The sequence below is a fragment of the Littorina saxatilis genome, linkage group LG1 (genome assembly GCF_037325665.1).
Source record: "Littorina saxatilis isolate snail1 linkage group LG1, US_GU_Lsax_2.0, whole genome shotgun sequence".
NCBI classification, from domain to species: Eukaryota; Metazoa; Mollusca; class Gastropoda; order Littorinimorpha; family Littorinidae; genus Littorina; species Littorina saxatilis.
This window is the reverse complement of record NC_090245.1, coordinates 42,565,756-42,580,620: the sequence shown is the minus strand read 5'-3', so window position 1 is coordinate 42,580,620 and position 14,865 is coordinate 42,565,756. Positions and strand designations below refer to the sequence as shown.

Sequence of the window (14,865 nt, the reverse complement as noted above, 5' to 3'; positions counted from 1 at the left end):
TGGTTGTGTGTGTGTGTGTCTTCGAGTGTGTTACTTATTGTGTTTTTGTGTGTCTTCGTGTGCTTGGAATTGTGTGTGCGTGCGCATATGCATATGTGTGTGTGTGTGTGTGCATATGATAACGATCTGCTGTTTGCCGTATAACTGGAGACTCCCCACGTGTGTGCGGTAAGCTTTACGCAATTCCTCGCAAAACACGTGCTGACCTAAATCACAGAAGCAGGCAGAGAGAGCACAGCATTCGTTCTTTCAATGTTTTGTACTGCTCTTCTTCAGGCAGTCCTCCGTTTCTTTGACGCTAGATTTGGCGAGTGTGGCGAGGAAGTAGCGTTTCTTAGGCAATTCTCGCCGCGAGGAAATCTAATTTAGCGAGCTGAACTGAACTGCACTGAACTTTATTTTACAAGGACGCATAAACACACCCACACACACACACACACACACACACGCACGCACGCACGCACGCTCGCTCGCTCGCACGCACGCACGCAGGCGCACACACACACACGCACACACACACACACACGCACACACACACACACACACACACACACACACACACACACACACACAGGCACCACTGTAAATACGGTAATACCGTCGTTTCGAATACTTTGCAACACATGTAGCCCAAACAACTGTGTTCGTACGTCTACTTTTTTTTTTTATTAAAACACAGCTTGGGCCCTTATTGATTTTAATCAACCAATTTTGTTGTGCAACCATTTAAACTGGCTTCGCGTACGATTATTCACTGGCATAGTAATACACTTACAAGCCGTACATGTTCACTGGTTTTACTGTTGAGTTAAGGTACAGTATTAAACACAATGTCAAAGAGGTTTTATGCGGGACATTTGGAAAAATTGTGTATGTGCATAGTTTTGGTTTCGTAAATTCTAGTCTCCGGGTTCTGCCCACAGGCCTCTTTTGATTGGAGTATTTTCATCCCCCTAGCTGTTAATGTTTTCAGTTATGAAACATACCTTGGCATTATGTCATTATACGATGTTTGGTGGCTTGTTGACAGATCAGCTTTGTATTTCATCTTTATCGACCAAGGCCGAAGGCCGCGGTTGATGAATATGAGACAAAAGGCGATATGCTCCCCGAGGACCAACAACAAAATGCTGGTCTGACAACAAGCCACCAAACATCGTTTTTGTCATCATTTTGGTTGTGCAACAAAATGCACAATAACCCACAGGGAGACGAATTTTTAGAATCCAACTCCGGGCCACAAAGAATCGTCACAGTAGCTCGAGATAATACGTCAACCTTGTATGTGACGTCAAACGTAGCTTGTTGACGCTTTTCTTCCAGTCTGAAAATGTACAGAGCTGCGATCATACGTGTGAGTTCAGTAAGTGTTGAGCATATTTCTTTTCTTTTTAAGTGTTTATGACTTTTCGTTGTGGATTTTGCGATTACAGAGATAAGTTGTAAATTGACCATGAGTCGACGCGGTAATTATCAACATTGAGTGGGTCTTTGAGAGTGAATGCTTACAATCGTTGTCCTCGGAAACACAAATCCAAAGCCGCGATGGTTCCACACATCAAACAATCAGCCTGATTGGCTTTTACTTTGACAATCCACGTTTCACCTGAAAGCTCAAACCCATTCACCACCTCGATTTATTGCATGGGGAACATGAGATTTATTTCCCAGGTGTTTGTGAATGAAAACTCGTGAAAATGATGACAATATGTTTTATTCGCCTTTTTGACGGCTTAAAGAGAATCATGCTGTCAAAACCCCTCAATTTTAACAGGGACCTGTGACGTCATACCCAAATAATGCTCAAATCCTTTACCCAAATTTTGAGCAGAAGAAAGGCAAATCTTTATAAAAGCTATGTTTCTGGCCTAAACACTGCTGTTTAACATGAGATGTGTAGCACTGAAGAGATATCCTCTCCTTTTTGTGCTCAGTGTCGTTGGGTTGTTTTGCCTTCGAATTGTGAATTGACCCAACTACTGCTGAGTTCTATGACAAACCCATTTAGAGCGTACATTCATTATGTCTTTCACATGACACACATTTTTCGAGGGAGTACCGATTGCTCTGTTTATTGTAGGCAGTCTATCTTTTCTACCATCATATACTGCTCATTCTAGACTCCAACACCTTGCCTACCTTTAACTTTGACGTCAAGCGTGACGTCATCGCTGTCGTCCCCCCCCCCCCCCCCGTTCCCCCCCCCCCAAAAAAAAAAATATAAACCAAAAAAAAACCCCACACACCCAACAAACAACAACAACAACAACAAAAACAAGTATGGTGTTCGCCTTGGGCCTGTTAATTATGCTTGATAACGGGATCCTGCAAGTCAATAATTTGGATTTTTAAAATGCTGTGTGGGGTAGTCTTTCGAGGCGGTACATATTCTGCAGTGGAAAATGTTGCGTTTTAGGCCCAATGAAGCATGGAATGAGCTTGCGCTCGAAAGATTACAGACTTGAATCCCTAAATCCAAGGACTTTTGTCTGCTTCGACGAATGCGCGTACCTACCAGAACTATGACGATGAACAGAATCGGAACTCATAACCATAGAAGAGTTATCAGAAGATGATTTCTCGCCTATTAACATTCATTGAATTAATTAGCATAGTTACAGAACATTTGTGAGGCGTGTCTAAATTACACACACACACACGCACGCACGCACGCACCCTGGCACGCACACACACACACACACACACACACACACACACACACACACACACACACACACACACACACACACACACACACACACACACACACACACACACACACACACATCGACAGACAATTCCTTTAAACTTGCATAACGATATAAACTGGGCAAAACAATTGTTGCATCCATTTTTGTACCCCAACTAAAACACTCATATCATTCCCGAGTCATTTCATTCAAACTCTATATGCCATTAAAGGCCCTTCACTTGACTATATGGCACACTTTTCAGATCAAAGATTTCTGTTGTAGGTATCACGTGGCCGCCGCCGACGTAAGGGTACCCCCAAAATCGACCTGACAAAAATGTCAGGTACCAATTAAAAAATCGACACAAAATCAGAATAGGCTTACCTTTGCAACTTTTACATACGAGGAGAAAGCCAAATTAAGTATCTATCCAGAACAGGTTGTTTTGTTTTGCTATCTGGCGTATTTCTTATGTAATGTCATTTCTACTTATGCAGGTGTGGAGCGCATAAAAGGTTGCAATTACAGCATAAGACATCCTTCTCGGCAGGGAAGCATACGTTTTGAGTCGATTTTGTGAAAATTCGCGCATGATACAAAACAAGTGCCAGGTGATCCAGATTTTCGCCGAAAAACGACCACCGTGACGGGTGACCGTACTGTGCGTTGTGCCCTGACAAAACCAGGAAATTGGATCGATTTCCAGTGGATTAAGAATGTTCAGCAAGTGTAGCAGTATGCAAGATAATAATCTCAACTGGAATAAAACGGTAAAAGCGGAAGAAAATGTCACTATTTCGTCAAATTCACAGAGTGCGATTACAAACGAAATACATTTTTGCTCATCCACTGTAGTCTTCAGAATCAGTATGTGTACACAAAAATGGTTTTAAAAGAAAGTCCCCGTTGTGGTTTTCGTAATATTGTCAGCAGTACCACCAAATTTACTGCCGGACCTGTTTGTTAGTGTTTATGACCAAACTTATAATATCGTCCTCCGGTAGGGGTTTCACCAGTAAGAAACAAATTACATCAGAATCCCTGGCAAAATGTAAACATAAAACTTTATTTTTAAGTCCTGATACACCCACTTTTCTCATAAAATAAATTATGTATTAAAACTAACCCGGATTTCCTGTAGTGCAATAAGTCAAAATAGATCAAAACACTAAAATGTCAGCACATTTCACGGGAAAAGACCAGTTAAAAAAGGTTTTCATGTAAAAACACGAACTAAGTTTCGCAAGTAACATAAAATGTCACTGCATGTGCAGTGCAGAACATGGGCATTATTTGATAAATCTGGACTGTTTATGCAATAAATTAAGGAACAAACTCATCTCTCACGCAATTGCCCAATTCTGGGAAATGCAATACGATGTAAAAACAAAATTCCATAGAGTACAATGAAATACAGTACAAGTTTATTATCTGAGTGTGGTTACAAACCTTGATTTTCGTTGGTCTCGTCATACACAAAAGGACACAGTAAAATGACCACAGCTTAGCATCCACAAAATCATTAAAATAAAATCACAAAACTGGAACATACCATTCTCAAATTAAAACACTCACTTAATTCACACCCACACATCTACTTCTCCATGCACACATAAAACACCCACATTCACTTTCATGTCAATGATGATCAATTGTTTTTGCATTATAATTTATAGCAATCAAATTTCAATTCGTCTTTTAAAACATCGGATGAACCAGCAAAAATGCATTTGAAAATTATCTTCATTACCTTTCTAAATATCAATGTGTTCCTTAAAGCCTAAAATTAGAATGTGGGGTAGGTGTGAGGGACATACAAATCTTTCATGAGATCATAATACATCATGGCTCTAAACTCCCTCTTTTGTGAGCTCTTAGACATGAACGTAAAACATAATGGGTTGCATTCTAAACTAGCTGTTTTTGCAGAGGCAGCCTAGAGGAACATGACAGTTTGTGTCACTACCGAGGACAGATTACGATATGCATACGTCATTATAAATGTCATGAGGCATTGTCAGAAGCTGGGAGTCTTAAGGATTTTCAGAACACCCCCAATACATTTGAGAATTACACGGACTCATGACGACAATGAACATCGAAAGTGGGACCGGTCATTATGTAATCATACTTCCACTTTTGCCTTGTCAAGTGTTTTTCGTTTCCTTTGCAACTAAAAACAATTAAGCTACGGCCTCATATGTAACACAAGCACACACAGTTCAAGAAGACAAACTAAACTCACACAAAACAAAAATAATATGAGAAAAAAGAAAGAAACGTATACGTAATCAACTGCAATCAGATCAAGCTAACAAACAAACCTTGCAGCATCATGCACCAAAATCTTAGACACCATGAAAGACTGTTTTGAGTTCATGGCACACATCATCATTTGACCGATGTGTTCCGTGACGACCGTAGAAACCTCGAGTTGACCCAGGAAGTCTCTGTCTGTGAGCGCAATCGTCCAATGAAATGATCCCTCCCCTCACTCTGCCAATAAAACTTTCGGAGACCCGTGTCCCGGAAGCGGAAGTAGATAGAAATAAGTTCGTCGTAGCGAGAGCGAGGCGGATAGTCGGCGAAGAGATGCCATTCAAGGAGAACCTGTGGAATGGACTGGAACAGACCCTCCGTGGACAGAATGTCTTGCACCACGTCCCACTCGTAGCCTTCGATGTCGATTTTTAACAAGGTGAGGGCCCCCTGAAAAACAGCAAAGAAGGCACATGAACCTTGGACTGAAGGAGGTCGGCTTTGTTTTCGTCCAGTTCTTGGCTGCTCCAATGTTTCCCCGTCCTGGCGTTTCTATATTGCTCCAGCTCTATTTTAAGCAAGTTCTAGACTGAGTCAGCTCTATGCTGCCCCGCTTCTATATTGTCCCAGACTTTATATAGCCTCCCCTCCACGCTGTCCCAACATTGAAGGAGGTCAGCTTTGTCATCAAGTTCTTGGCTGCTCCAATTTTCCCCCGTCCTGGCGTTTATATATTGCTCCCCTCCAGCTCTATTTTAAGCAGGTTCTAGACTGAGTCAGCTCTATGCTGCCCCGCTTCTATATTGTCCCAGGTTTTATATCGCCTCCCCTCCACGCTGTCCCAACATTGCACGGGTTTTATACTGCTTCACTTCTATGCTGCCCTGCCTCTATAGTGCCACAGCTGTTATATTGCCCTGCTGCTTTAATTGTATGCTTGACTTCTCTAACTCTACATTGCACACGGTCTATACAACTGCTCCAGCTCTATACTTAGTTATATTTTTTCAGTCATTTTTAACATGTCGCTTGGTGCTAGCTGGGTACCGGCCCTATGGAAAACTTCATGCATTGTTCCTGTGCCAAAGAAAAAGACTGTGATAACCATGAATGACCTGAGACCTGTGGCACTTACTTCTGTTTGTATGAAAGTCTTTGAGAGAGTTGTTTTGTTCAAATTGAGTGATTGTGTGAAAGATTTTATTGATCCATGTCAGTTTGCATACAGGAAAAACAGGAGTGTTGATGATGCTGTGTTGAATGTTTTAAACAAGATCTACTCTCATTTAGAAAAGCCTGGCTCTTATATTCGCTTGATGTTCTTTGATTTTTCCAGCGCTTTTAATACTATACAGCCTCATTTAATGGCGGAGAAGCTTTTTAGCATGAATGTCCCAGCAGCAACCATCCTCTGGGTTATGGACTACCTGACAAACAGGCCACAGTATGTTAGGGTGGGGGGGCAATCAGTTTCAGACACAATCTGCACAAACACAGGGGCACCACAAGGCACAGTACTCTCACCTTTTCTTTTTTCTCTCTACACAGCAGATTTCAGAAGTTCTAGTGACTCCTGCCCCATAACCAAGTTTGCTGACGACACTGGACTGACCGGACTGCTGACTGTTGACGACGACTCTGACTACAGGCAGGAGGTAGATAGGTTTGTGGGGTGGTGTGAAAACAACTATTTAGAGCTTAATGTGGGGAAGACAAAGGAAATGATAATGGACAACAGGAGGGGGGAACATGTACACAGGGAGATAGTGATCAAGGGGGAGGTCGTAGAGAAGGTAGAGCAGTATAAGTATTTGGGGGTGATTATAGACAATAAGTTGACATGGAAACCAAACTCTGATGCCCTTGTGAAGAAACTCCACTTTCGCCTGTACTTTTTGAGAAAACTCAGGTCTTTTAACATCAGACAAGAAATCCTTCAGATGTTTTACACTTCAACGTGCAATAGTGTGTTGTACTTTGGCTCCGTGTGTTGGGGTGGCAACATCAACAAGCAAGACAGGGATAGATTAGATAAATTCATCAGGAAAGCAAGTGGGGTGGTAGGGAGGAAGCAGGACAATTTCACATCAACACATGAACGACGACTGACTGACAAGGTACAGAAGATTTTGGCTGACGACTCGCACCCACTCAGACCGGAATTTGACAGTAGACGGACAGACAGGAGCAACAGATTCAGACAACCAACCGCAAGATCCACACGCTACAGAAATTCGTTCATTCCATCTGCAATTCACATCTTCAATTCTCAGGTGGGGCGGTAGATGCTGGTGTTGTCGCTCTGATGCACGGGGTCAGTGTTCTGTATTGTTTCAGTATTGTTGATTTTGTTTTGCATTCTACTCTCTTAATCTTAGACAACATGTGATAACCGGCAAGGTGCTGACTTTCTTTTGTGCATTGTTGATGGTGAATGCATGTTAATTTATTTTTAATATACTTTCTTATGTGATAACCAATGTGCTATATTTTCTCAGGACAAAGAACAAATGTTTATTTTGAATGTGTTATGTATGTTATTATTACGGACACAAACGCTCAGCAATGTAATTTCTCTTTTAGAGATTAATAAAGTTATTGTATTGTATTGTATTGTATTGTACTGCCCCGCTTCTATAGTGCCACAACTTTTATATTACCAAGCTTGACTGCTCCAACTCTACATGGCAAAGCTCCAGCTTTATACTGCCCAGGCTCTACCTTGCTCCTGCTTTACATTGTCCAGCTATCATATAGCTACAGCTGTGCATTGCCCTATTCTTATACTGCCAAAAATCAATGTTGCACAGGTTCTTTACTGCTCCAGGTTTACACTGCCTCACTTTCAAGTTGCTACAGCTGTATATTGCCCTATACCGCCCCAAACATACGTTGTGCGGATTCTTCCTTGCTCGAGCTCCATATTGCTCCGGTTCTACATTGTCACGCTCTATATTACCCCACAAGCACTGACCCAACGCGTTGTTGCACAGCTTCGATATTGCCCTGATTTAATATTGTCACAGTTTTATATTGCCCTGTTTCTATACTGCCCCAGCTCTATGTTGCACAGGTTCTATACTGCTCCAGCTCCATATTTCCCTCGTCTCATCTATACACACACACACACACACACACACACACACACACACACACACACACACACACACACACACACACACACACATTCCTAAACACGTATAAACACTTGTACATTGACATTGACTTTCAACTTTTAACGGATAAGTGCATAGTTAAACCAATCAACCATCAAGCCAACCAACCAATATTTGGCCAGCAAGGTTCCCTTCTTACACAGAATCGAAACTCTGCAAAGTATGTTCACACTTACTGGGGCATGACCTAGTTCCTTCATGATGGAATCGAGGCGGCGCATGCGCCAAGTGGTAGGAGACCGGACGTAACCGTCAATGCGAGGCTGAAAATGGTCGTCGTCTTTTCCCGAAAGGCCGGTTGTTTTGAAATACACTCTCTCAGCGTGCTTGTGCTCTGATACATTCATGCTGAAAGACAAAATACATAAAACTCATTGAAAGAATTAGTAATTTCCAGAGCTTCTTCTCTGATTTAGAAAGGAATTGTATTTAATTGGATTGAATTGAATTGAAGATATTGAAGTTAGAACTCTGTGACTGACTGGAAGTTCACGGACGTTGGTTTGAGCTATTTGCGGGTGATAAACTGATGTGTGAATTTTTCCTGTTGACGATATTCCATTATATTGTTGTAGACCTAATTCCCTCCCCCCCCCCCCCCCCCCCCAGTGTCCTATAAAAGAGCCATTTGTTTTGAAATAAGCGACAGTTAATGCATTGTCGGTCGGTTGTTGTCTTTATAAGTCATGGTCTCCTCGTCAGTCTACCCGTGCGGTTTGCTTACCATGATAGTCTTGTGACAGTAAAAACTCTTCACTGAGTGAAACATACTCACTTAACCCCTGCTTTCTTTTGCGCGAATCCCATCATTCAAATCAATCCCACTGAAGATGTGTGTACCAAAATAGTTGTATGGATTCCCGCCATGGGCAGTGCGATCTTCGTCTGAACACACTCTTGTGGTCACCATCTTGACTCACTTCAAGAACATTCGAATCAGCCCCACTGCCCGCCTCAAAGCAATCCCCGAACCTTTCCACCACCATGATTTATCCTCCTGAACACTCAATTTATACATTCTGCCCGCCCCAAAGCCATCCCAATTCCTTTCCTCTTCCATATCTCTGTCAACCCCCCCATTTTAATACAACCAGTTACTGCCAAAGACAGAAACATTAAAGATGATTACTTGAAATTATTGATACAAATCTCACCTTGGGTCAAATGAATAGACTGTACACCCATAGGCCGCCATAGCATCATCAAAGCTAAAGTCAAAATTTATTCTGGAAAAGACATACAGTACATTTTGAGGATTTAAACAACAACGATATTCCTCACATCATACAATGAGCACATCTGTTCTACAAAATAAACAAACATAAACAAGCAGACAGAGTGAAACTTGTACACTCCAACTTCAAGCGGGTGGAACAAAAAGAAAACGAAAACAGTGGGAGCTGATAAAAATCTGTTTCCCTGGATCCCAAGGTCCATTTCCAAGTTTGACCGTGCACTGTTGTGAGATTCTGTTCTGTACGAGAGAGAGAGAGAGAGAGAGAGAGAGAGAGAGAGAGAGAGACACACACACACACACACACACACATACATACACACACACACACACACACACACACACACAGAGACACAGATGGACGAACACACACACACCCACACACACAGATAGACGAACACAGACAGACAGACATACAGACGGACAAAGACAGACAAGACAGACAGACAGACAGACAGACAGGCGAACGGAGGGAGGGAGATAGATAGATTGATAAATGGAGAGAGAGAGAGAGAGAGAGAGAGAGAGAGAGAGAGAGAGAGAGAGAGAGAGAGAGAGAGAGAGAGAGAGAGAGAGAGAGAGAGAGAGAGAGAGAGAGATTTTACCCAAAGGAGTAGACAGTACAGTTGTTTTGGGGCAAGAGTTCAGGGTCGAAACACACAATTCTGTTTCCCATCCGTCTGCTGTCCACACATTTGTAGTCTATCTCTTCCAACTCCCTGCACATAGTTATTTTATTAATACTAATTCATAAATAAGGAAGAATAATGAAAACAAACAAATGCTCAAACGCTTCACCTTTATCATACTACGAATCAAAAACAAATCATCTGTTGCTGTAGCTCAACAGCAATTGAAGAAATGTTAATGCCTACTTTTACACCACTGCGACATTGAGAAACGATCAGGTTGAACTAGACTTGGCTCATGTGCAAACCCTGGAAACGTGTGAAGTTAAATATATAGCTCCAAACTCCAAAGCTTTTAACCCAAAGTTGACCCCATTGTGACCTTGCAAGTTTGTTTGAAAGCCATCAAAGCACGGGAGTAAGTGAACTTTCAAAGCTGATGCTTCAACGACGTTGAAGAAAATTAAAAAAAATCGTTTTTTGAATCGCATATGACCCGCTCTGACCTTGACTAGGGCCAACCAGACTTGGGTCAGGTCTGGACGTCATTTAATCGTAGATGTACATATGTGCGAGCTTTCAAAGCTCTTGCTGTAAAAACATTAAAGGAATTCATAATTGTTTCATATTTAAACCGCGAACATGACTCCGCTGTGACCTTGAATTTGACGAAGGTAAACCTGATTTACCTTTAACATCAACAAATTCTACCAGTATTTAACGTTTCACAAATATGGCAGTAATAGCATCCGCGAAAACCGAAACGTAAAGTTGTTCGTCTTCAGACAGCAGGCTGGACAGCCCAACAGTGCTTGATCATTACTAAGAGTCTTCTGTTTACTCGGGTGAGTCAAAAATGAGAAAAAGGGTGCAAAACAAATGAATTCTTTGACAAATGGATCAACAACGACTTGCACGTTCACTCATAAAGCAATCCGACAAGAGAAGCCGTGAAGTTACGTCCCCTGAATAAAAATGTAATCGTGCCATTGACGGAAGCAACCAGAAAAAGTAGGACTTTCAAGGGAGACAGTCCGCCTTTTGAAGTGTTTCTTTGTCCAGAAAGACAGTAACATATTACAAAATGTGTCAAATAATCCTGCCGCAGTAGGAGAAGTCTATTGGTTCTCGGCCTTTCGGCTACAGCTGTGGTTACCGATAAGCTTCTTTAGTGCATTTCAATGTGCAGCCAACACAAAGCTCACCTTTCCAGGATGCACAGCATTAGTTACCAATACGAATCTTCAGTACATTTCAATGTGCAGCCAACACAAAGCTCACCCGTCCAGGATGCACAGCATTAGTTACCGATACGAATCTTCAGTACAATTCAGTGTGCAGCCAACACAAAGCACAACGAATAATGTAACAAAAACGAATAAAGTAAAGTACAATTGTTACATTATTCGGGGGCGGCCCCCGAATAATGTAACAATTGTTACATTATTCGGGGGCGGCCCCCGAATAATGTAACAATTGTTACATTATTCGTTTTTGTTACATTATTCGTTGTGTCAAGCTCACCCGTCCCGGATGCACAGCATAAGTTACCAATACGAATCTTTAGTACAATTCAGTGTGAAACCAACACAAAGCTCACCCTTCCAGGATGCACAGCATTAGTTACCAATACGAATCTTCAGTACATTTCAATGTGCAGCCAACACAAAGCTCACCCGTCCAGGATGCACAGCATTATAGTTACCGATGCGAATCTTCAGTACATGTCAGTGTGCAACCAACACAAAGCTCACCCTTCCAGGATGCACAGCATTATAGTTACCGATACGAATCTTCAGTACATTTCAGACCGGCACGGTTGGCCTAGTGGTAAGGCGTCCGCCCCGTGATCGGGAGGTCGTGGGTTCGAACCCCGGCCGGGTCATACCTAAGACTTTAAAATTGGCAATCTAGTGGCTGCTCCGCCTGGCGTCTGGCATAATGGGGTTAGTGCTAGGACTGGTTGGTCCGGTGTCAGAATAATGTGACTGGGTGAGACATGAAGCCTGTGCTGCGACTTCTGTCTTGTGTGTGGCGCACGTTATATGTCAAAGCAGCACCGCCCTGATATGGCCCTTCGTGGTCGGCTGGGCGTTAAGCAAACAAACAAACAAAGTACATTTCAGTGTGCAACCAACTTGAACACAAAGCTCACCCTTCCAGGATGCACAGCATTAGTTACCAATAAGCTTTTTCAGTGCATTTCAGTGTGCAACCAACACAAAGCTCACCCTCCCAATAAAAACAATAACAATGACAACATTCTATTGTTCCTTAAATTGAGTACATTAAAATAGAAAATGTTCTTGGACGCATCCACCTGCCTCTTTACGATTTAAGATACTCATTGTAATACGAATTATTTGGACATAGTAATACGGCATAAAGCATGCATTGCTTTCGTAACCAATAACGATCTTCAGCGAATGTCGGTGTGCGAACAACACAACGCTCACCCTTCAAGCATACAGAGCTTTTCCCACCACTCCTGGTTCTTCGGTTGCCATAGCGATAGGTGTTCCGCTGAAAAACGACACAAATCGATTCGGTTCATCTTTATTTGTTGACAGGTAGAGAGAGAGGGGTTACGGAGGAGAGAGAGAGAGAGAGAGAGAGAGAGAGAGAGAGAGAGAGAGAGAGAGAGAGAGAGAGAGAGAGAGAGAGAGAGAGAGAGAAAGAGAGAGAGAGAGAGAGAGAGAGAAAGAGAGAGAGAGAGAGAGAGAGAGAGAGAGAGAGAGAGAGAGAGAGAGAGAGAGAGAGAGAGAGAGAGAGAGAGAAAGAGAGACTCAGAGACAGTCAAAAGGTCGGACTAGCAAAGAAGCAGACAGACTGACAAACAAATCAACTGATGGACATTCTTCACAGATAGATACCTTTATTTGCCTCACTTCGATGAGAACATTCATTGACGCACAACAAGAGCACCCAAACCAAAAACTGAAAAGAAAGAAGCAAAGAAGACTGGTGTCCTTTATAAAAGCTTGAGCAATACCAAGAAAGGTTGATCTTGATCGTTAAAGATCAATCCCAGGAATTAAGCTTCGTCTTCATTTGCTGCAACCGGTCTTTTTCTCTTTTCGTTTCTTTTACTTGTTGTACGTTGTCTTTATTATGGAACGCATTCATTTTGCTACTATTTTTGTTATGTAGCTAGAAAAAAACGCAGGATCAACACTGTTAACATTTAACAAGTAAAAATAGGGTAAAGCCGACAATCTGACCTGTTCACCCTCGGCATTTTTATTTAAACCAGTAAAATACGGGGTATTTGCGCCATCCCTCTAAGACTTCATGTTTTGTTTTTCCTTCACATTACTGTAATGATTTATTGTCACATAAATGAATATTCGCTTACGTAATCACAATAATGGACGGATTCCGGAAATAACTCTGTCGGGTTTGTATGGGTTGTGAAAGAGTGAATACCCTTGTTTTTTGTGAGACAAACAATCCACGGACCAATTACTAGCGAGAGGTGTGTTTGAAATACGTACAGAAGGAGCAATTAAGTGTAGATTATTTGTCTCACTAAAAGTAAAAGCAAGGGTATTCACTCTTTCACAACTCAACAGAGTTATTTCCGAACATCGTCTATTGTATCGTCAATGTTACCTCGCCACACTGAGCAGGCGTCTTTGCCCATCCACAGCTGCAGTCGAGGGAAGTTTGCCACCACGAGAGCGCTGCGGGTGAGCAGGAAAAGCGTGACTGTCAGCAGAGCCAGGAACTTGATCCGTCTGTCCAGCTGAGCCACCCTGGACCCAAACTGCGTCACATACTTGGTCACTGTCTGCATGCTAAGGCTGGCGGGGCGAAATAAACAAAATAAAATTAGACAAAGCCGTGGAGTGAGGGAGGGAGGGAGAGAGAGAGAGAGAGAGAGAGAGAGAGAGAGAGAGAGAGAGAGAGAGAGAGAGAGAGAGAGAGACACACACACACATACGCGCGCACTCACGCGCGCACACACGCACGCACGCACACACAAACACGCACGCTCACACACACACACACACACCGTTACACACACACACACACACCACACACACACACACACACATGCTGAAACCCGCAATTTTCAAGATCCGCTAACGTCCACCAATGTTGTTGTTGATATCTACTGAGACTCAGCATGTACCCTCTACATCCACTGAGATTCGGTGCGTAAACTCCACATATGATATCAAAAAACAAGAAAGGTAAGTTGTTGGAACGTTTGTTATTGACAAAACAATACGTTACACTTACACTAGTTACAGTCTCAAATATATTGACCCAACGGTCTTTTAAATCATTCGCTTGTGACTTCCTGGCAAGCGGCCGAACATTCCATCAAGATACGTTTTTGTCACTAAATGTTTGTCTGAAAGACCGTTGGGTCGATATATTTCTGACTGTAACGTGATTGTTTTGTCAATAACAAACGTTCCAACAACTTACCATTCTTGTTTTTTTATTCAGAATTTTGGAACGTTGGCAGTCTCTTTGTTTTTGGATTTATTTCCACATACGATATTCAAAACAGCTGTATGTATGCATGTGCATGTTAGACTTAGAGCACAGGAGCTTGTGTCAAAGCGCCGGTGGATCTACTCCTGTATCCTTCCTGCACTATTACTACTAGTATTCACTACACTACGACTAGTAGTAATAGTAGGAAGGATATATACATACAGGAAGGATGTGTGTTGGAGAATCTTAAAGCGTATGGATAATTTATTATCTTAGAGCCCAAATAGGTTATGAGTAAAATAACGAATAACAACTTCAATACACATATCGGCAATAAAAGCCTGAAATCTGACTAGGCGAAGTCAACTTCGCGAATTCTACTGCATTGAGCTCGCTGCACGAAGCTTTGGCACTGAACTTTCGGT

At 42.3% G+C, this 14,865-nt stretch overlaps 1 protein-coding gene across 1 annotated transcript; it reads right to left on the bottom strand.

The window, feature by feature from the left end:
- Nucleotides 1–4,095: 4,095 nt before the first annotated feature.
- LOC138970242 (uncharacterized) lies at nucleotides 4,096–12,510 on the bottom strand. The gene is made up of 5 exons (XM_070342741.1): nucleotides 12,448–12,510; nucleotides 9,968–10,081; nucleotides 9,283–9,354; nucleotides 8,305–8,476; nucleotides 4,096–5,402 (listed from the first exon to the last, which is right to left on the bottom strand). The coding sequence occupies exons 1-5, from the start codon at nucleotides 12,456–12,458 to the stop codon at nucleotides 5,085–5,087; spliced, it is 687 nt and encodes a 228-aa protein (XP_070198842.1). The 5' UTR covers nucleotides 12,459–12,510; the 3' UTR covers nucleotides 4,096–5,084.
- Nucleotides 12,511–14,865: the final 2,355 nt, after the last annotated feature.